This window comes from Leguminivora glycinivorella, chromosome 1 (genome assembly GCF_023078275.1).
Source record: "Leguminivora glycinivorella isolate SPB_JAAS2020 chromosome 1, LegGlyc_1.1, whole genome shotgun sequence".
Lineage (NCBI taxonomy): Eukaryota > Metazoa > Arthropoda > Insecta > Lepidoptera > Tortricidae > Leguminivora > Leguminivora glycinivorella.
Window position 1 is genome coordinate 9619460 of NC_062971.1, and position 21333 is coordinate 9640792.

Genomic DNA, 21333 nt, shown 5'->3' on the forward strand with positions numbered 1-21333 from the left:
GTTCGAAAAATTTTTCACCGAGATACCAGCATTCACAACTAAGGATTTAAATTCATCACCCTTATCTGCCGTCACATTATTTGAGGAAAACGTTCCTGAGTGTTGTAGAGACCTTTATTTTGAACATGTTTGTACCTCAGATATAGTAAAGGCATTTAAATCAATTAATGTCAAAAAAACTAGTGACCTCTGGGGGTCTCCGTCCATGCCGTAAAATCCTTAGTTGAGGTTGTAGCGCCTGACTTAGCAGTTATATTCAACAACAGTGTTGACTGCGGCGAGTTTCCTGATCTAATGAAACATAGCAAAATAACTCCTTTATTTAAATCCGGCAGCCACTCTGACCCCACTAACTTTAGACCAATATCTGTGCTGCCAACTTTCAGTAAAATATTTGAAAAATTAGTTCTTTCTCAATTAGTACGACATTTTAACGTTAATAATTTAATGCATAATAAGCAATTTGGCTTCACACGGGGTCGCTCGACAACCGATGCTGGTGTTGAGCTAATTAAGCATATTTTCGATGCCTGGGAGGAGTCACAAGATGCTTTAGGTATCTTTTGTGATTTATCTAAGGCCTTCGACTGTGTTTGTCATGAAACATTGATCAGGAAACTACATTATTATGGAGTCAGAGGATCAGCACTAGATTTACTCAAGTCCTACTTAAATGGTAGAATACAAAGGGTAGATGTCAATGGACAGAGATCAACTGGGTCATTGGTCTCTATGGGTGTACCACAGGGATCAATATTGGGGCCTTTCCTGTTCCTTATCTACATAAATGACTTGCCATTCCTTGTAAAGACCCACCATGATATAGTATTGTTTGCAGACGACACCTCACTTATTTTCAAACTCAAACGACAGCAACAAGCTCACATAGTGGGGACGTTTATCGACAAAAAGAGGCCAAACCTTTTTTTTCTTGACCAAAGCATGAAACTTGGCACAGTTGTTCCTTATATCAAAATAAGCCGATTAAGATCGGGAGCCTTCGGGAGCCTCCCCCCTGGGGCTCGGGAGGGGGGGTCAAAGTACCGCTTCACCCGGCTTGCTTTGAAAAATTCTAACATACCCCGTTTAGTTCATAGGTCATGTTTGGTATCGTTTTCGAGTAAATCAATAACGTAGAATTCATTTTTGGTACTAAAATTATAATTTAATGGTAAATAAAATTAAAAAAATGAAAAGTTTGAAATTTTCATCTATCATTTACAAATTCAAGTCATTATAAATGTCAAAACTGTTTGCTTTTTCTACAAATAAAAAATATGATATGAAAGCCTATTTAATATAGATTATGAATAATATAACTTTTACCCACCTTTACTAACGTTAAGTTTTGTAAAAAAAACCTTTAAGCCGCGCGGCGTCGGGACGCCGCGAGCGTAATTTTAAAATGCCTTTATTTTAAAAAAACTCTATTAGAACCCGTTTAGCTATTAGGTCATGTTTAGTATCGTTTTCGAGTAAATAAATAACGTAGAATTTAGTTTTGGTACTAAAATGACCATTTAATGTTAAATGAAATTAAAAAAAAAAAATTCTGTGAGTTGCAAATTCAAGTCACCATAAATGTCAAACGGTTTGCTTTTTCTATAAATATAAAAATATGATATTAAAGCCTATTCACAAAGGATAGTACGCGTTCACCTACGCGAGCTTAGACTGTGTGCGGGGAACGCGCCTCTTTCATATATTTGATCGCCAGTGTCGGAGGTGTGTTAATGCATAAATAGAAAAAGATTCATTATTATTGACTCCGGTGTCGACAACGGCAACACTCGGGTCGGACCACACGATCTAAAGACCGACTGTACCTGTTATTTATTCATTGTAGTGAATCCTGTAAGAAATTTATATAATAGTATTTTATACAATCGTGATATAATACAAAACTTTTCAGTCGAGTACCATGTGTAGTACGGTACGAGCGTGAAAAGCTTAATTATATCACTATTGTATACAATACTTTTTTTACGAGTCATCATCTTCATCATCAATGGACGGAAATATCACCATTCATGCAAGTTAAAATTAATGTCAATAGAGTCGTTCACCGTTGTATCAACATCGAATTACCTAGCAACCAATTGTTTGTAATAACCGTCTGTGATTGGCCGATAACGCGACAGATAAAAAAAATGTGTTTCAGATGCAGGAAAATTTGCCAGATATCGCAAATTAGTATAGAAATTGTATGAAGTTCTATTTTTGAAATTATTATAGTTAACTAAAGTCAATTATAATGAGCTTATTATAATTGAGTCGGAACTGCCATAGAGTATCCAACACTGAAAAGTTAGCACTTATAGTTTAGTCTGTGGTGTCCTATACATTCCCTTCACAGAGACATAGCTGGGTACATATGGAACTGCATAAAGAAGGCTCTACCCTCTTTATGCAGTTGCATCGGTGTTTGCAACCTGATTTACATTTACATCTTGTAACTTCTAAGCATATACTGGCCACTTCAGTGTTGCCTGACTGGGATGGAAGGAAGAAGGAGACGAATACCACACTACCCATTCGTCTCCTTCTTCCTTCCATCCCCAAGAAGACGGACTTGGCAAATTTTGGTGTGGCACCAACGCCTGACTCCAAACAAGAACGCCCTGAGTCCCATTTCTCAAAACTGAAAGTTACAAGTTACAAGCGGAAGTCTCTTTGCAACTTGTCATATTAGACATTGACAACCAGTTGAAAATTGTAACTTGTAGCTTCGAGAAATGGGCCCCTGGTACACTGTGCGCAGTATATGCTGATGCAAGGCAGCCTCTGAAGGAGGTATGTTCTCCAATTGTCGATCTTTTCTGGTACCTAAAGAGGTAGGTACTTCGACCACTCATTCACCGTTACGCAACGACTTGGTCTGAAACAATATGTGCATTATCATTTTAGAGTCTACAACTATCAAATTACAACTTTTTGGTGGATCACGTAACCTTCAGTATTACCCACTTACGTTACGTATCATACAAAATTATTACAAACTTTAGTAGAATCTGATTTGCCTCTGATATTGCACCATCTTGTAATAGTTTGACACCTTGGGTGGCCTGGCTAAGCTTCAAAGCCAAAAGAAAACGTTTCTAGATTAGACATAGTATGGGATAGGTACGATAAACGCAGCTTGAAACGATCAACAAGGGAGAAACCTGGCCACCCAAGGCTTCAAACTATTACGAGATGGAGTAATATCATAGATAGGCTAATCAGATTCTACTAAAGTTTGTAATTATTTTGTATGATAGGTAAGTGTGTAATAGTGAAGGTGATCCACCAAAATGTTGTAATTTGATAGTTGCAGAATCTGTTTAAATAAAATGACAATGCACATATTGTTTCAGATCAAGGGTCCTTATCCTTACGCAGCAGTGTATGAGTGCCGGAAGAACCTCTTTACTAGAAAAGATCGACACTTGGAGAACATACTTCCTTCCGAGGCTGCCTTACTTCATCATATACTGCCATTTGTCTAAGACTGGGGCTAAAGACATGCCAACCACACCCTTGCTGCCGACGCATTAGGACACCACGGACTCCACTGCCAGTCTAGTGCTGGCCGAATTTTGTGACACACTGCACTTAACGATTTAATCCGCAAGGCTCTTCGCACAGCGAACATACCGACAACCCTCGAACCTGTCGGCTTGTCAGCAGCAGACGGAAAGCGGCCTGATGGTTGCTCGCTTTTGCCTTGGTTTCTGGGACGACCCTTGGCGTGGGGCGTGACCTGTGTGGATACCTTGGCTCCGTCCAACGTCTAACGTTCGGCCCAGAAACCAGGGACTACTGCTGCAAAACGCCCAGTTTAAACGCGCAAATATGCATTTTTAAAAAACAACTACATATTTGCGGCAATTGCATTTGAAACATTTGGACCATGGTCATCAGACACCAAGCAGTTCGTGAAGGAAGTTTCCACCAAACTTGTCTGGGTGTTTGGTGACATACGCATAGGCTTTTACATCATATTTTTTATTTAAAGAAAAAGCAAACAGTTGACATTTTTGTTGACTTGAATTTGCAAATCATAGATAAATATTTTTATTTATTTATTTACCATTAAATTATAATTGTAGTACCAAAAATAAATTCTTTGTTATTAATTTACTCGAAAACTATATCAAACATGACCTAATAGCTAAACCGGGTTTAATAGAGTTTTTAAAATAGAGGTATTTTAAAATTACGCTCGCGGCGTCCCGACGCCGCGCGTCTTAAAGTAATTTTTTTGTGGAACTTAACGTTTGTGAAGGTGGATAAAAGTTATATTTTTTATAATCTATATTAAATAGGCTTTCATATCATATTTTTTATTTATAGAAAAAGCAAACAGTTTGTCATTTATGATGACTTGAATTTGTAAATCATGGATGAAAATTTCAAATTTTTTTATTTTTTTTAATTTTACTTACCATTAAATTATAATTTTAGTACCAAAAATGAATTCTACGTTATTGATTTACTCTAAAACGATATCAAACATGACCTAATAGCTAAACAGGGTCTAATAGAGTTTCTAAAATAAAGGCATTTTAAAATTACACTCGCGGCGTCCCGACGCCGCGCGTCTTAAAGTAATTTTTTTGTGGAACTTAACGTTAGTAAAGGTGGATAAAAGTTATATTTTTTATAATCTATACTAAATAGGCTATCATGTCATATTTTTTATTTATAGAAAAAGCAAACAGTTTGTCATTTATGATGACCTGAATTTGTAAATCATGGATGAAAATTTCAAATTTTTTATTTTTTTTAATTTTATTTACCATTAAATTATAATTTTAGTACTAAAAACGAATTCTACGTTATTGATTTACTCGAAAACGATACCAAACATGACCTATTAACTAAACGGGGTAAGTTAGAATTTTTCAAACCAAGCCGGGTGAAGCGGTACTTTGACCCCCCCTCCCGGGCCCCAGGGGGGAGGCTCCCGAAGGCTCCCGATCTTAATCGGCTTATTTTGATATAAGGAACAACTGTGCCAAGTTTCATGCTTTGGTCAAAAAATTTAAGGTTGTGCAATAAACTCCCCAGCTACACAGTGATGTAAACAATGCTATCTCTAAAGTAGTGAACTGGTTCAATGCTAATAATTTATTATTAAATGAAAAAAAGACTAAATGTATTAAGTTTGTCACTAATAGTAACGTAAGGAATGAGCAAACAAGTGTCGTTGTGAAGGATGAGGAATTAGAACTGGTAGATAGTACAGTTTTTCTTGGTATAACTTTAGATTCTAAACTTCAGTGGGGTCCCCATATTGTTAACCTCTCGAATAGACTTAGTTCTGCAGCTTTTGCAGTGAGCAAGATCCGTCAGTTAACAGACGTGAAAACAGCTCGATTAGTTTATTTTAGTTACTTTCACAGCATTATGTCATATGGTATTTTACTTTGGGGCAGTGCTTCAGAGATAAATACCATATTTATTCTGCAGAAGAGGGCTATTCGAGCAATATATAAAATGAACCATAGAGACTCACTTAGAGATAAATTTAAGGACATTAATATAATGACAGTGCATTGTCAATATATTTATGAGAATATTATGTATGTACATAAAAACATTTGTAATTTTAAGAAAAACTGTGATGTACATAATATAAATACTAGAAATAAACATAAACTCGCGGTGCCCTTCACACGGCTCTGTAAAATTAAAAAATCATTCATGGGTAATTGTGTTCGATTTTATAATAAACTTCCGAATCATATTACTGACTTGTCAATTAATAAATTTAAGAATCATGTAAAGCGTGTACTCATTTCCAAAGCTTATTATACAACACAAGACTACATGAATGATAAAACAACGTGGGATTAATTGTTATTCGAAATGGTTTCTTATTTTTACGTTTATTATTCCCAGTATTTATTTTCTATCTTAGGCTAGGCTGTTTATAATATGGATATAAAAGTAAAATACAAAAACACATACAAAACAATATAAAAAAAAACATATAAACACATTATAAAAAACCTAACCTAGGGTGCCGCCAGCAGCGGGGCAGGGCCCAAGCTGCCGGCGGTTAGGGCTGCAGAGAGAGGAACCGTCGGACTATCCGCGCCGTGTCCAAGATCACCGCCTTCTGCATCTGGCCCTTGATCCAGCCACCTAGCGAGAGTCTCTTAAGATGTTGGTCGAGACTCTTCGCTATGAGACCGTTCGCTGAAACGACTATCGGAACAATGATCGTTGAATCAACATCTCACATGGCGGTTATCTCGTGAGCCAAGTCTAGGTACTTACTGGACTTGTCCTTCTCGGCTTTCACGAGATTCTCATCATGGGGGATGGTGATGTCAACGAGCACTGCCCGGCGTTGCAGTCGATCTATTATCACAATGTCAGGCTTATTGGCTACAATAGCCCTGTCAGTGATAATAGATCGATCCCAATAGAGCGTGGCACGACCATTTTCAAGAACTGGCGCAGGTAAGTACTTGTAGTACGGTACTTCGCGGTCCACAAGGCCGTATTGAAGAGCAAGATGCTGGTGAATAATCCTGGCTACGAGATTATGTCTGTGCAAGTACTCGCCGTTAGCAAGATGAGAACAACCGGAAATGATATGCCTGAGTGACTCTCCGGGACGGCGGCATGCCCGACAAATGTCGACCGTACCGTCCTTCAGGATATATTTCCGGTAGTTGTTCGTCATCATAACTTCGTCCGCAATTGCACAGGCAAAACCCTCGGTTTCTCCGAAGAGGTCCCCGAATCGTAACCAGTTCACCGATGCGAGTAGGTCTACATCGGGTCCCGTGAGGGCCTTGTAGAACCGCCCGTGTAGCTGCTTGCTCTCCCATACCGCCCTGCGGTCCGCAGTACTTAGTACCACAGGTTTGCGCCAGTTCTCTTTCGCCAAGGAGAGCGGCGTGAGGTTTCCGTCAACTGCCACCATATCACGATGCATCCCACACTCGTTGTTAAGGAAGTAATTCCTGAGATTGTACACCTCACGGTTGTGGAGATCTTTGGCGTTTAGGAAGCCTCGACCTCCGCACTTCCGTGGGATGTACAATCTCATAACAGACGAGCGCGGGTGTAACATACGATGTGTGGTAAGCAGTGAACGGACCCTCCGATCCAGGGCGTCCAGCTCAGTCTGGGTCCACCGTAGTATGCCAAAGGAGTATGTGAGTAGAGGCATTACCCAGGCGTTAAAGGCGCGCACTTTGTTGCCTCCTGACAAAAGACTGTTAAGGACTTTTGTGAGCCGACTGAAAAAGCGCTCCTTCACCGACCGTCTAATGCCAACATCCTCAATACCCAACGACTGTGACATACCAAGGTACTTATAGGTTTCTGATTCAGAGATAGGTCTGAACGACATCGTCTCAGAAAGTTGAAAATGTTCTGAATTTACAACCTCCCCCCGCTGTACATGCATGACCGCACACTTATCGACACCAAACTCCATTCTGATGGCGGTACTGAAAACTTCTGTGGTTTTCAATAGCACCATCAGGTCTTGGGTGTTCGGTGCAAATAGTTTGAGATCGTCCATGTACAGAAGGTGAGAGATGACTTCACCCTCTCTCCGAAGCCGGCAACCTAGCCCAGAATCCTTCAGCAGCGTGCTGAGGGGATTCAGAGCTAGGCAGAACCATAATGGACTCAAACTGTCACCCTGGAATATTCCTCGCTCAATCCTTATGAAGTCCTGCGGGCCAGGGGGCCATCCCTGCCTCCTGGTTGACGAAGGACTGTGGTCCACTGCCTCATACATGCAGCCAGGAAGGATATTAAAGCTGCATCAAGTTTATACAGCTCCAATACCCTTCTCAGCCATGAATGAGGCACCGAATCATAGGCCTTCTTATAGTCAATCCAAGCGGCCGAGATGGCTCCCTTGTTCCGCCGAACTTGTTGGCAGATGGTCATGTCTATGAGGAGGAGCTCTTTAGTACCACGGGACCCAACCCTACATCCATTTTGAGCGGGAGCCAGAATGTTGTTAGCGACAATATGCGCGTTAATTTTTGCTCTCAAAATGGATGTAAGGAGCTTGTAAAGTGTAGGCAAGCACGTAATGGGTCTGTAGTTTTTTGCTTCCGTGGTACTACCGGACTTATAGAGCAGGAAAGTAACACCAGTTGTTAGGGAAGGTGGGAGAGAACCAAGATCGAGGGCTTGTTGAAATTGCGTTGCCAAACGCGAGTGCGAGCATCGAAACCATTTTAGCCAGAAGTTGTGCAATCCGTCCGGTCCAGGACTTTTCCAGTTCTGGGCCGTACGGGTAGCACAACTTACGTCGTCGGGGCTGATGGTGATAGCCCCCATAGGTTCGATGTTCTCGCACTCGCGTTCGACATTACGTTTATTATTATTATTATTGTTGATGAAATTAATATTGTATTTTTTTGGACATTGGATTTTTCCTAGAAATATTCTAGACATGTATTTATATATATACATATACCTAATTATATATTTTTTGTTTAACGATTATTTTTATATGAAATTGTATATTATAGACTCAATATTATTATGAACAATAATTTACAACAATAAATTGCTCTGATAATTAGGTTAGATTAAGATCATAATATATATGTAATGAACTATTCATAAGAGCTTGTAACTAGGCCTACATGAATAAAGATATTTTGAATTGAATTGAATTGTAAAGAAGAAATGCCGTGTACCTTCCCATGCTTGCTGCAGAGTTGCTTGAGGTCCTTGGCGCGCGTGTCGCCCGACAGGCCGCTGACCCACAGGTTGCGCGCGCCGCCCTCTTTGCCATCGTCCTTCTTCTCCTTCTTGTCACCCTCGCCGTCCTTGTCCTGACCCTCTGCAAGATTACACATTTATTAAAAACTGACAACCCTGCAATAAATTTATATATACTTAATATTACAACTAAATTTACCTTTAGCATCCTTATCCGATTTATTGCAGTCAGTGCTGAAAACCAAAAAGAAAGATCAGTAAATTCGATAAACAAATAAAAAAAAATTAGAACATGAACAAATTGCAATCACGATTGTAATAGGTGTATGTGTAATCAAGTGAAAATGAAGCACGAGAAGTCGTTACATTGCGTCACACTCAATCAACTACAAAGTTTTGCACCATTACTCCTCTCGATGATGAAGCGATGCAGCGCATTAGGGGTTGGGTCCGCCGTCGACGATGTGCCGCAGCCAAAAGATGTTATGTAACGATCTTCTTGAAGTCCTCTTCAGTAGCAGGGGCTTGAAGTCGCGGGAGAGGAGAACGTAAGCACGTCGCAAACACGAAGCAGTCGTCCACTCCAAAGACGTCGCAGACGCTTCGTCATCGTCGGCCAGTCGATGACACTCGCAGTTGACGCCACTCGACGACATGTGTTTGGTGCAAAACTTTGTAGTGATAACGTACTAGAGTATCAATTGTTCGAATCGGAGAATATAGTTGCGCGGGGCGGCGTCGCGACGGCCGTTCGGCATTCACCAACCTAGTGGCGGCAGCTTCGGAGTTTACTTGTTGGTCATCGACGGCGGCGTCGCTCGGAGCGGCGGCGGGCGCTGGTGCAGCCTCGTCGCTCGCTGCCGGCTCCTCACTCGCGCCGTCATCTACGCCAGTACACGAGTCAGTCATCGCCGAGGGCAGTGCGGGCCGCTCGTGAGGAGCAACCCGCCCTGCGAGTTTTCTATCTTCACTCAGGTCAAAAGTAGCAAGCTGATTCTCTTCACATTTCTTCATAATGGGAAAAGTTATTTCATTTTGACCTGAAAACTTGATTCTATATTAGCACCACTGGCCCTAGGGATGGATTGAGCACCAGAGCGGAGTTGGAACTCTATGTATGTTGAACATATGTTTTGTATACTGCAAGGCATGTTAATTATGTCTTGATTTGTGATATGAGAAGAATAACCATAACATTAATATTAGGATTAGCTGAAGGAGTATGTTGATCACTGGCATAGTCTGAAGAAACTGGTGGGTCCTCATTCTATACAATGCCTGTTTTATTTTGTGGCGAGCAGCAAGTTCTCTATTATGGTGCCTCCAACTTATACAGTCTGAGTTTTTTTTCTCCATTGTCAGTCATCTCCAGTCTTGAAGACAGCAGCGCTCCACAAGTTTTGCAATAGTTAAATAATTATAATCCTCAGCATATTGAATAATTAAACAATAAGTTTAAACACAAATAACAATTTCACTAAGATTTAAATATACAGAACATTGCACTTAATAGTGGGACTGGGGAGTCAAATATACCTAAAACTTACCTTTTTTGAGTTTTGCAGTAGAATCCGTCTGAAACAAGTAAATAATATATAGAAAACAGCTGCAGCTGCATTCTTGGCTTGAGTCCAAACAAATTACAGTTAAAATAGTTTTAGAGATTTGATCAAGTTTATAGCATGGAAATCATACAATTATTTTAAATGTTAGAAATTCCATGACAGTTATGAAAATAAATAGAACGCCATATATAATCAAAAATATATTTAACTGTAAAATTTAACAATTGTCTGCCTACAATAATATATATCTATGAGTGACTAGAACAAATACATGGTTGTAGCTTTGATGATACCCAATGGCTCAGTTAATCTACTTCCATCAGGAAACCATTAGTTAGCTTAGGTGCAACTGAGGGCAAGGTGACAGTGACCCGAAAGAAATAAAACCGTACCTCTTCATTCAGCAGTTCATCTTCCCAAGATCCAAATTAATGCTATCCTCCTCCAAATTGTTTTCTGCTTTTTGATCTTCATCCTCATTTTGTACATTGTCTGTGCAAGGTTTTTTGGGTGGGGATGTTTCAGGTTCTTCATTATTTTCACGTTTCCTGTTATTTTTTTCTGTTCCATCAACATCCATAGTTTCCTGTGTCTTCTCCTCAGAACCAGATTGTGTATGATTGTCTTGTGACTCGGAGTCTTCCTCCTCTCCTGCATCATCTTGGACGATCATATCTTCCATGGCAGGTGTCTCTTCAGCCTCTTGTTCTACCGTGCTCTCCGAGCGTCGCGTCCTCTTCGATGGTGTCTTGCCTTCAGGAGTACTCAGGTCAAATTTGAATGTTTCAGGGTCATGTCCTTCTTCTTTTAAATGCTAAAACAAACAAGGTTTATGTTGTAATATTCAATGTTCAAGACAAAAGTATAGCGTCACACCGATCACTGTTACCATTGGAATACTTCGCAAATGTTAAATAATACGACCGGATTAAATCCATAATAATGACCAACCTTTGATAAACGTGTGATGAGAACACCGCGTACACCGCTCTTATCTAGGTTACGCTTCTCCAATTCGGCACGTAAATCTATTACCCTTAGTTCGTCCAGTAAACGCTTTCGGTCGGACATGTTATTTTGGGATAGCTTCTAATAATAGATGGTAAATCAGTTATTTCAACAGTAATATTCCAGAGATAACAAGAATATACGAACTTCCTCACTCGCTTAAAAGAAAATGGCGGAGTGTCGCTGTCGGCGTATACGAAAGTGTTGCCACATTTCAATAAAGCTAGGAACACACTACGCGGACGTCCGTCGTGAATCGACCGCGGACGGGAATCTGGACAATGACATTACACATAACCGTGCAAACTATCGGTCGACGGACGCGGACGTGGCCTTGAGCGCACGGACGTCCGATCGAAATCTGGCTCTCTGGATGTTTTGTTCCGTGCACACTGATAGGTCGCGGTCGCGGTCGTTTTACGACGGACGTCCGCGTAGTATGTTCCTAGCTTAATAGTAGTAGTAAGTAGCCCATATTTTAAGCTAGGAACATACTACGCGGACGTCCGTCGTAAAACGACCGCGACCGCGACCGAACAGTGTGCACGGAACAAAACTTCGAACGGACGTCCATGCGCTCAAGGCCACGTCCACGTCCGTCGACCGATAGTTTGCACGGTTATGTGTATTTCCATGTGCAAACTATCGGTCGACGGACGCGCACGTGGCCTTGAGCGCACGGACGTCCGATCGAAATCTGGCTCTCTGGATGTTTTGTTCCGTGCACACTGATAGGTCGCGGTCGCGGTCGTTTTACGACGGACGTCCGCGTAGTATGTTCCTAGCTTTAACCGTGCAAACTATCGGTCGACGGACGTGGACGTGGCCTTGAGCGCATGGACGTCCGATCGAAATCTGGCTTGCTGGATGTTTTGCGTCCATGCGCTCAAGGCCACGTCCACGTCCGTCGACCGATAGTTTGCACGGTTAAAGCTAGGAACACACTACGCGGACCTCCGTCGTAAATCGACCGCGGACGGGAATCTGGACAATGGAAATACACATAACCATGCAAACTATCGGTCGACGGACGCGGACGTGGCCTTGAGCGCACGGACGTCCGATCGAAATCTGGCTGTCTGGATGTTTTGTTCCGTGCACACTGATAGGTCGCGGTCGCGGTCGTTTTACGACGGACGTCCGCGTAGTGTGTTCCGAGCTTTAGTGTATATTCATTGTCCAGATCCCCGTCCGCGGTGATTTACGACGGACGTCCGCGTAGTATGTTCCTAGCTTAAGTGTATAAAGCTATGCGGTATGTGTAATTTCAAGCTAGGAACACACTACGCGGACGTCCGTCGTAAATCGACCGCGGACGGGAATCTGGACAATGGAAATACACATAACCGTGCAAACTATCGGTCGACGGACGCGGACGTGGCCTTGAGCGCACGGACGTCCGATCGAAATCTGGCTCTCTGGATGTTTTGTTCCGTGCACACTGATAGGTCGCGGTCGCGGTCGTTTTACGACGGACGTCCGCGTAGTGTGTTCCTAGCTTCATTGTCCAGATTCCTGTCCGCGGTCGATTTACGACGGACGTCCGCGTAGTATGTTCGGACTAAGCTAGCTTCATTGTAACCACTATTCTCCCTGGCAGTCACATAGATTTATATATATTAAGCTAGATTGAGTTATTAGGCCAAAAAGTGTGTCCACATGAGAGGGTAAAGTTGGGGCTGGTGTCCCTCTCGCACTTATTGCCACTGTCAAAATCATTTGAATGACGTCATCACTGTCATAATTTGGGGGTACCAGTCAATATTCAAAGTTACTACCAAATCTACTAATACCCAATTAAAGGTTTTTTTAATTGCGCAAATCTGGTTTTATGGCTTCATAATAATGACTTACCAATTCATTACAAGGTATTAATACCTTTGCCTCGATAAAATACAAAAATAATTTAAGAAGTTTATAAACTTAGTTATCATACAGCAGGGTTAGCACATGATTGCTACGAGAGTATGTCGCCGCGAGATAGATTACCCGTCCTTATGTTATTGATTAGGGATGTTACGGAGCTTCGGCTTCGGTTCCGATATACCGAAACTTTCGGTTGATTTCACACCTTCGGCTTCGGCTTCGGTTCCGATTGATTTCAAGCGAAAGTCATACCGAAACCGAAACTTAATGGCCGCAGTACGCGGCGCGTGCCTGGCTATGAAAACAGGTTTGGACTTGTATGTATGTATTACATACCTGTGCTATAACATTTTCAATCGTACAATAAGGTGTTCATTTTTATTTCCCATGCCAGTTTGATAATGTCGAGACTATACCTACACACCTAGGTAGGTACTGATTTGTATGAAGGTACTTTTTTAATTAACAATAAAAAATACGAAATAATAATACCACTGAGTGAGTTCTTGGGTGAGTTCAAGTCTCACCCAAGGCAGACATTTTCCACTTTTAAATTTATTCTAAGCCTAGTGGCATCGATTGCAGACGTTTCTGCTAATCAGAAGTTAAAATAATACCACTGTTTTATTTTATTACTTGACGCAGGCGAAGGGAGAAAAATTAGGTACTAATTTCTCTCCCTCCGCGGCTTAAACATACATCTCCGGTTCCGGTTTCGGCTTCGGTTTCGGTTTCGGTTCCGATTTCGGTTCCGTTAATGCAAATTTAAAATCTCCGGTTCCGGCTTCGGCTCCGATAAAACCACCTCCGTAACATCCCTATTATTGATACAGTTAGAAGAAGACGTGTGATCTATCTCGCGGCGACATACTCTCGAGGCAATCATGTGCTAGGCCTACAGGTAAAAATACTACTACTATAGTAATCTCTTTAACATTGGTCACACGTGCGAGAGGGACACCAGCCCCAACTTTGACCCTCTCATGTGGACACTTTTACTAGTCTGACAAGAACGCCTTTCTACACTAGTGATAAAGTTCAATTTAGTATGGCAAAAAGTGTAATCTCAGTCCCTATTGAAAATCCATGGGCAGTCACCGACATTATTTTATTTCTGTTTGTCAAAAAATGTCACTGTCAGTCATGTGATTAGCTTGTATTATCAATAAGAAAGTTGTGAGATATATTTCAATTCATATAAAATTTAATAGCGGCTCAGAAAAATTGGTTATTGTTTCATACAACTTAATAACTATCATGGAATTGACAGGCAAGTAAATTAAATACATAATTATATGGGTACTCGCATCCAAACCGCGTTATGAAAAATTCCAAAGATTTAAAACTAAAACAGTGAAAATATTCTAAATCCATGTAACCATATTTTCATTATAGATCTTACCGCATCCACATCTGAAATGTTAAAATGTTGTGTAATATAATTTAGGTAAAACAGTGTATAACTATGAAAATTTGTTTTTCAGAAGGGAACACACTTAGTTTAGAGGCAGTGTCGGTTCTACTTGACAAACTTGCTTTAAAGCAGCTACACCTGATGGAAGAAAAAATGCAGAATGTAATTAATGTTGAGACCAGGATTCATGAAGGTAGCATACATCTTGCTAAATCGAGATACATAATGGGACAAACCTCAGTCAGCACTGCTAGACTTCCTACTGAAAGCAGTCCAGAGTTTTCTGCTTCTGTACTTGTTCAATCTTCAGAACACCAACAATTTCAGGTGGTAGAGAATAAAGCTGAAGATACCATAAATCCACTTAAATGGTTTGGGATATTAGTGCCACAAAATATGCACAAGGCTCGAGAAATATTCCAGAACACAGTAAGGTATGTGGTGGAATGCGCTGGGATTCAGTACCAAATACATCAAAACATGACTGACTTTGGTATACTTCAAAGATATAAAGAATATGTTAAATCTGTTTAAGGAATCTTATTTAGGGAAATAAAAAAGGACCATTCAATTGATTTATTTTATTAACTATGAATAATTTGGTGATTGCTAGACACAGTGGATGAGTCCACTGACAGTATTATTGTACTGCATAAGCACATTTTTGTTTGCACATTGCTGTTTTGATAACAAAGTCCCTAATGGGTTTTACTTAAGTACCATCAATAATGTTAAATATTAAGTAACAAATTGTAAATAATATATTTGAAGTTGATGTTTTTTGTAGAAGATTTCATAATTGAACTAAAGAAAGCCCATACTAATAACAGTGGTTAATTGTTGGAATATCCCTTGGAGTGCCGGCTCGGCTTAGAATAAAATCAAAATTTCTATAACTCATAATCAGTCGAATATTTTTTCGTTTTTGAATTTCTTTCACTATCTGTCATTGGGTAATTGCAATTTTCTATATACTTATGCATTACTTGCAGGACAAATAAATAGTGGTACATGTATATTTGTAGGTATTATTTCTGGTAACAGGGTGCCCAGCCAATGTGCGAATTGTTTATGCTCAATAGTAGTCTTCTCTCTATCCTTATTAGCACAAAAGAGATGTTGTGTTTAGTTAACTATGGAGCATAAATGATTAGCATGTAGGCTAAGCATACTGAGCTTTGATGATCCAAAACAAATTATTAATAAATCATTATCTCAGTGTTATCTTTCACTTTGACAAAACTAGATTTTTTTCTACTTACATAACTATAACAATTGATAGGTATACTTTAAAGTTAATGTATAAGTACATTTCTGTAATTCAAAACAATGTTAATGTGTGTCAAGCAGGACACACATGTGCAGGATTTGTAAATTAAATAAATGGGTTAGTTCCAATTGTATTGAACATTGTTTAATACATATTGACAAGTGATAAATGCAAAGTTATTTTTTGGTAAACATACTAGGCACATCAATGCATCTTTTGCTACAATCATACTTTAGATGCTTACTCTAAATCAACATGACAATAGTTCTTCATACATAGTAATATCTTTGGCTTATACATTTTATTTAAATGGCAGGCACATCTATCATACTTAATTATTTTGTGACACAAGCACTTTTATGTTGATGTGTGTGATCAGTATGATAATGATGAGGATGTATGGGAAAGTTGTGGAGTAATACTTACTGACTACATGCGAAACCTGTACAAGTACATACTATATGTACCTAAAGCAAAGTCAATTAAGGACAAATCTAGCAATGTACTTAACACATACCTAGTAAAATCAAAGTCAAGGATTAGGGAAATACCTAATCCTTGATTTTAATTAAGTTTAATAGAAAAAATAAATTTGAAATGGTTCTGAAAAGAGTTACTGGAATGTGAATGAAATAACAGTGATCACAGAAGTCATTAACCAATATGTAACTATACAGTATAACACCGTGGGCAGCAGTAACTCGACAGATTAACTGGACTACGCATTCATGAGGTCACAAGGAGCAAAAAATAAATATGTTCAAAATTATTTTCTTTGTACAAAGTCTACAAAAACTTTTACATTTACAGTACATACATTTGGTGCTAATGGACGCAGTTTCAGAAATGCAAAGAGCGAATAATCGACTCGGCGAGCCAAGTGGACGCCAGGCGTAACTCGTCATTTCATGCCAGCTTTCACTGTACCTACTTTACTTGACACGGTATTTTTGTCGGTCACCAACTCACTATCCATAAGTGAGAGCGAAAAGAAAATATATTTTCTTGCTAGTCTGTAGTCTCGCGGTAGTCTTTTAAAGCTATACAAGACTGATTTTAGAAAACGTAGTATGAAGCCTGGCGTCCACTTAGGCGAAACGAGCCGCGTCGAATCGAGTCCTCAAACATTTGAATGCGATTCGGCGCGTCGCTAATGGACGCAGTTTCATAAGAAATGCAGAAAGCGAATTAATGAGTCTTGTGGACGCCACGCTTTACTCTTTAATGGCCGCTGTACACATGTGGCCAACGGTTCCACCAACCCTTGGTCGAACCCCTTGGCCAAGCGTGTAGAGGGCTACTTGGCCTTATGTTGGCAGTTGGCGCTAGCACTGGCCGGCCAACCGATTGGTGTCGGTTTTTTTGTCCACACATCAAAGGATCTTGGCGCCAATGGCCAACTGCGTTTACACGTTGGCGCTTCATTCAGTTTGTCGTCAGCCGTCAGAGAGGACAGTAGTGAAATATTTACGAAAATAATAAGTTTATCTACGCCAATAATAGTGTTGATTTTAGAATATAAAATAACCTTGCCAATATTTAATGTATTGCCTAAAAAAGATAAATGTGCTTATCAGAATATTCAAAAAATAGTTAATATTTCAAATAATTTAATTTTACTACGGGGTTATTATTTTTTAATCAAATTTTGCTGACAACGTAAATGACCTAGAATTTCCTAGCCTTTTCCATTCCACGTCCATCTTTCATGAAGAGCCAATGCCAAGTGATTGGTTCGCCAATGTGTAAACAGCGGCTCTTATCTTGGCCAAGGGCTTCCACCAAGGGTCGGTGGAACCGTTGGCCACATGTGTACAGCGGCCATTAAAAAAGATTTGTATGCAACCATTAAAAAAGCGGCCATTAAAAAAGATTTGTATGGTTCTAAATTTGGCTTCAAACAGAAACTGCGTCAAATACTTTTAGGCACTCAATTATAACCTGGACTCGCTGCACAGTAGTAATTGTCTCATTTTTTTATTTTTTATTTATTGTTTTTAATATCTTCTTTTTTATTTTTCTGGAGCTGCCTTTGCTCAAACTCTAAAAAGTGAAATAGAATAGTTGCGCTTATATATTATATATAATTGCCCACTTATAATGTATTATTTTTTTATTCTCTTGTTTGCATGTATCACTTAATAATATCTAATATTTATGTTTATTTTTTACACTTTTACTATTTATTATTTCTTGGTTTTACTTTATTTAAACAAAAAAGTCACTCCCTCAGGCCTTGGCAGAATAACAGCGTTGCATTTCGCCTCGCCTGCGTCTTGCAACAACATGCTGAGTCAAAGCCTTTTCCCTACTGCACACATTGCTGGACACACAAGTGTAATTTTCTGTTTGTGTGTATATAATTTTCTTAGGATATTTTTGTGTATTTGTTTTTATTATGTTTCTTTTTTTTAATTTCACACGAGAAGTAAAATACATTTGCATCCGAGTGTAACACAAAACTTTTCCCCTAACTATAGCGAGGAAACTACAACGCAAAAAATGCGTTTATCACTGCTTCCAGTAGTTCCACAGGTGGTAAATCATCTTTATTACTAGATTCACCTACTTTTATCAATTTTAAAGCAGTTAATTTGAATTTATTCAAGGTCAAAGTACTTTACCCACTAGTGGATAAAATGCGTTTTTACCCGCTGGTATTAAAGGACAAAACACGTGTTTCCGAGCTAGTAAGGGGAAAATGTCTTTTCTTTCTTTCTTTCTTCTTTCTTTCAACCTGTCAGTTTGAACTGACAGATCTGTCAGCTCAAGCGGTTCTGAATGCGGTCAAGATACCTTCAATATCTGGCGGGTTACTGGGCCGAACATATATAAAAATAATAATTCTCTAACATAACAGTAAAATCAAATACTTAGTATAGATAGATTGCGTAAATGCGTAAATGCACATAATACAACCTAGATAGGTATAACACTGGCGTAAAAAAATCACTAAAGACATATAAATAATAAATTTTAAATTTACCTCCTACGTTTTGAGGACGGCGTTGTCCCTATGATCTCTGAGAAGGCTTGCTAGTTACATTTAGAATATAAACAAATAAATTATACCTACGTTTTTAGTAAGCATCTGATCTGCCATTGCCGTCGTAAAAATAGGAATATTATGCAAAACTCGGCTTCACTAGAATAAAAAAATAAAAAAAGCAAGCAAACTGGCTTAAAACAATTTCACAAATATTTCAAAAAGATTGTGAGTCCGGGAAAAAGAACTCTTCATAAAACTGTTTATAGCATAGATATTTTTAGTGCTAGTGGTGCACTTTGGAAGTAGAACATTACAATAATTACAATTAGTATGTCGTACTTCACGATATAAAAAGTTTTAACAGAGTGCACGTACTTGCGTCTCTATGGCATTTATTAACAACTTTAGCCGCTTTTCACTAGGTCGTTTATAATTCCATAAGTACTTAAGTAAAGTTATAAAAAAAATTATATCTTGGTAAATAAATAACATTTTTATAGACTCGTACAAGGCGTGAAAATTATTCTAATTAATACAAAACCAACCCAAAAACGCAACTTTAGAGAAATAACATAGATAATATTTACATTTTAGTGCGTTAAAATAATTAACAACAAGTTTGATTGCTTTTATACAAATAATAACAAAGACACATATCTACCTATGTATAATTTAATATAATTATTCGTATTTGTGCTACAAATGGCAAAACAATAATATTTACGTACGTTCACATAAGTTACAAAATAGGTGGTGTTGTGAGGACAACGGTTAGTACACTAGGTACATTATGTTTTAAATTATATCCTACACTAGCATTTTCTAAGTCTTACATTGTTTGTCTCCAAATGAAGCTCGTAACGATAATTCGTATATTTCAGTAGGTTTAATCCAATTTAGGTACACATACCTATCATATATCTCATTATCTTAATCTTATAGATTATACAATTAAACAATCAACAGTAACTTTCAAATTTGATTAAAATTACAGACGCCTAAAGTAAAAATAACTTAAAACAACGAAATGTATACGGCATATTGTGCGGTTGTAAAAGATTCCATCAATTAGATACTTTGTGCTAGTTTAGTAGCATTACCTCAGAATATGGTAGGTATACTTAAACTACAAAAATAAAACAATAATATAATAAAAAATATTTAAGTACAGATATATATTCAACTAAACTAACAAGCAATGGTTTAATGGTAAGTTTGTGCGAATTTGTACTGCACTTATGCGGCTATTTAGGTTTTGTGTTCTATTGGACTGGCTATCGTTGTGGCGTATCGATCACAACGCGAAAACTTCACTGTTCATTTTTTTTAATTTATTGTCTATCGTCAGGTTTTGACGTCGGTCCCACGTTGGGTGCCAATTTTCTGTGTGACCAAATGTGACATTTGCTATTAAGTGTCTACATACTTATGAATAACAGTGAGGTCGTACATAACTTATCATATCTATTACTAGTAATGGACGTGTGAGCACAAATATTATGTCTTTTTGATATCAGTAAAGCGATGCATACTAGAACTCCCAATGCATCCTAGAAACATTAACACCAGCATAACTAAATCGGTGGATCTGGTAGAAACTAACCAAATACACTGCACAGAGTGAGGTCCGGTGATAGATGTTTCAATCGATTCGAACCTAACACGCGCGTTACACCCGAATTCGCACGGGGTGCGTGCCTTTTCAACGCTCGTACAAATAGAGTGAAGGGTGTCGGAAGGAAAAATGCCTTAGATAACCTCCATTTTCCATTTAGTGGGATTAGGTATTAGGGCTGAATTAATTGCAGGTATTACGTAGATAGCAATGCTACGAATATTGTATGCAAGTTTTCACGCCGTATAAATGAAGCTATATCTATCGCTCTTTCGTACGAATGTAGACAAAGCACTCGGGTAAAGACATAATTATCGGGGCGCCCCCCGGGACGACTCTACGAGGAACGGTTACTCGGACCGATCACTCGGACGCTCGTGAAACATATATAAGCCTTGAGCCAGCCGGCGTGGCCCAGGCGGCGGCGGCGACTAGCCCTTGTCCTGCGTGTCGGAGTACTCGGTGGAGGCGGCGCGCCACTCGTTGCGCGTGCAGGCGCCGTCGCGCCACCACGCCTGCACGTCCGCGCGCTGCGCCACGCGCTGCCGACGCTCGCTCGCGTGCAGCATGGCGCACACGCGGCAGAAGAAGTACGTGTTGATGAACTCGCCCGTGCCCTGCCATACAGATCGACGCAGGTTACAAATCGTGCATGTTGACATCGGTTTTCAAAAGCATCTATAAGTATTTTTTAGACATATGTAGGTAACTAACCCATCGTATGCTTATGCACGGATCCGTGCGTAAAATTAGGCCATTTTTTATAGGTATTTATTTTTCCGGAACGATTTTTTTTTGCTCTATATGGCATAGCCGAGGTTGGAACCTCCTCAATTTTTTTACGCATCCGCACACGAGGGGTTAATAAAGTCGTGAATTGCAGTGACCATGGTACCACAGCATCAAAGCTAC

At 39.5% G+C, this 21333-nt stretch overlaps 4 protein-coding genes across 4 annotated transcripts in view; 1 reads left to right on the forward strand and 3 right to left on the reverse strand.

Moving 5' to 3' along the window:
• LOC125235498 (SAFB-like transcription modulator) overlaps window positions 1-11452 on the reverse strand; it is a 33004-nt gene extending 21552 nt beyond the window's left edge. The window contains 7 exon segments of the mRNA XM_048142103.1: window positions 8670-8815; window positions 8894-8928; window positions 9461-9578; window positions 10242-10269; window positions 10652-10674; window positions 10677-11073; window positions 11211-11452. Coding sequence (XP_047998060.1) covers window positions 8670-8815; window positions 8894-8928; window positions 9461-9578; window positions 10242-10269; window positions 10652-10674; window positions 10677-11073; window positions 11211-11330 — 867 coding nt within the window. The 5' untranslated portion in view covers window positions 11331-11452.
• LOC125233822 overlaps window positions 1-21333 on the reverse strand; it is a 143186-nt gene that overhangs the window by 56423 nt on the left and 65430 nt on the right. The window lies entirely within an intron of this gene.
• Window positions 14269-15766, forward strand: LOC125236147 (coiled-coil domain-containing protein 115). Its single transcript, XM_048142884.1, has 2 exons — window positions 14269-14403; window positions 14618-15766. Exons 1-2 carry the CDS (start codon window positions 14391-14393, stop codon window positions 15079-15081), a joined length of 477 nt encoding a protein of 158 aa, XP_047998841.1. The 5' UTR covers window positions 14269-14390; the 3' UTR covers window positions 15082-15766.
• LOC125235712 (glycoprotein 3-alpha-L-fucosyltransferase A) overlaps window positions 18481-21333 on the reverse strand; it is a 36913-nt gene continuing 34060 nt past the window's right edge. Inside the window, exon 9 of the mRNA XM_048142314.1 lies at window positions 18481-21038. Within this exon, the coding sequence (XP_047998271.1) occupies window positions 20853-21038 (186 nt within the window). The 3' untranslated portion in view covers window positions 18481-20852. The remainder of the gene's footprint in view (window positions 21039-21333) is intronic.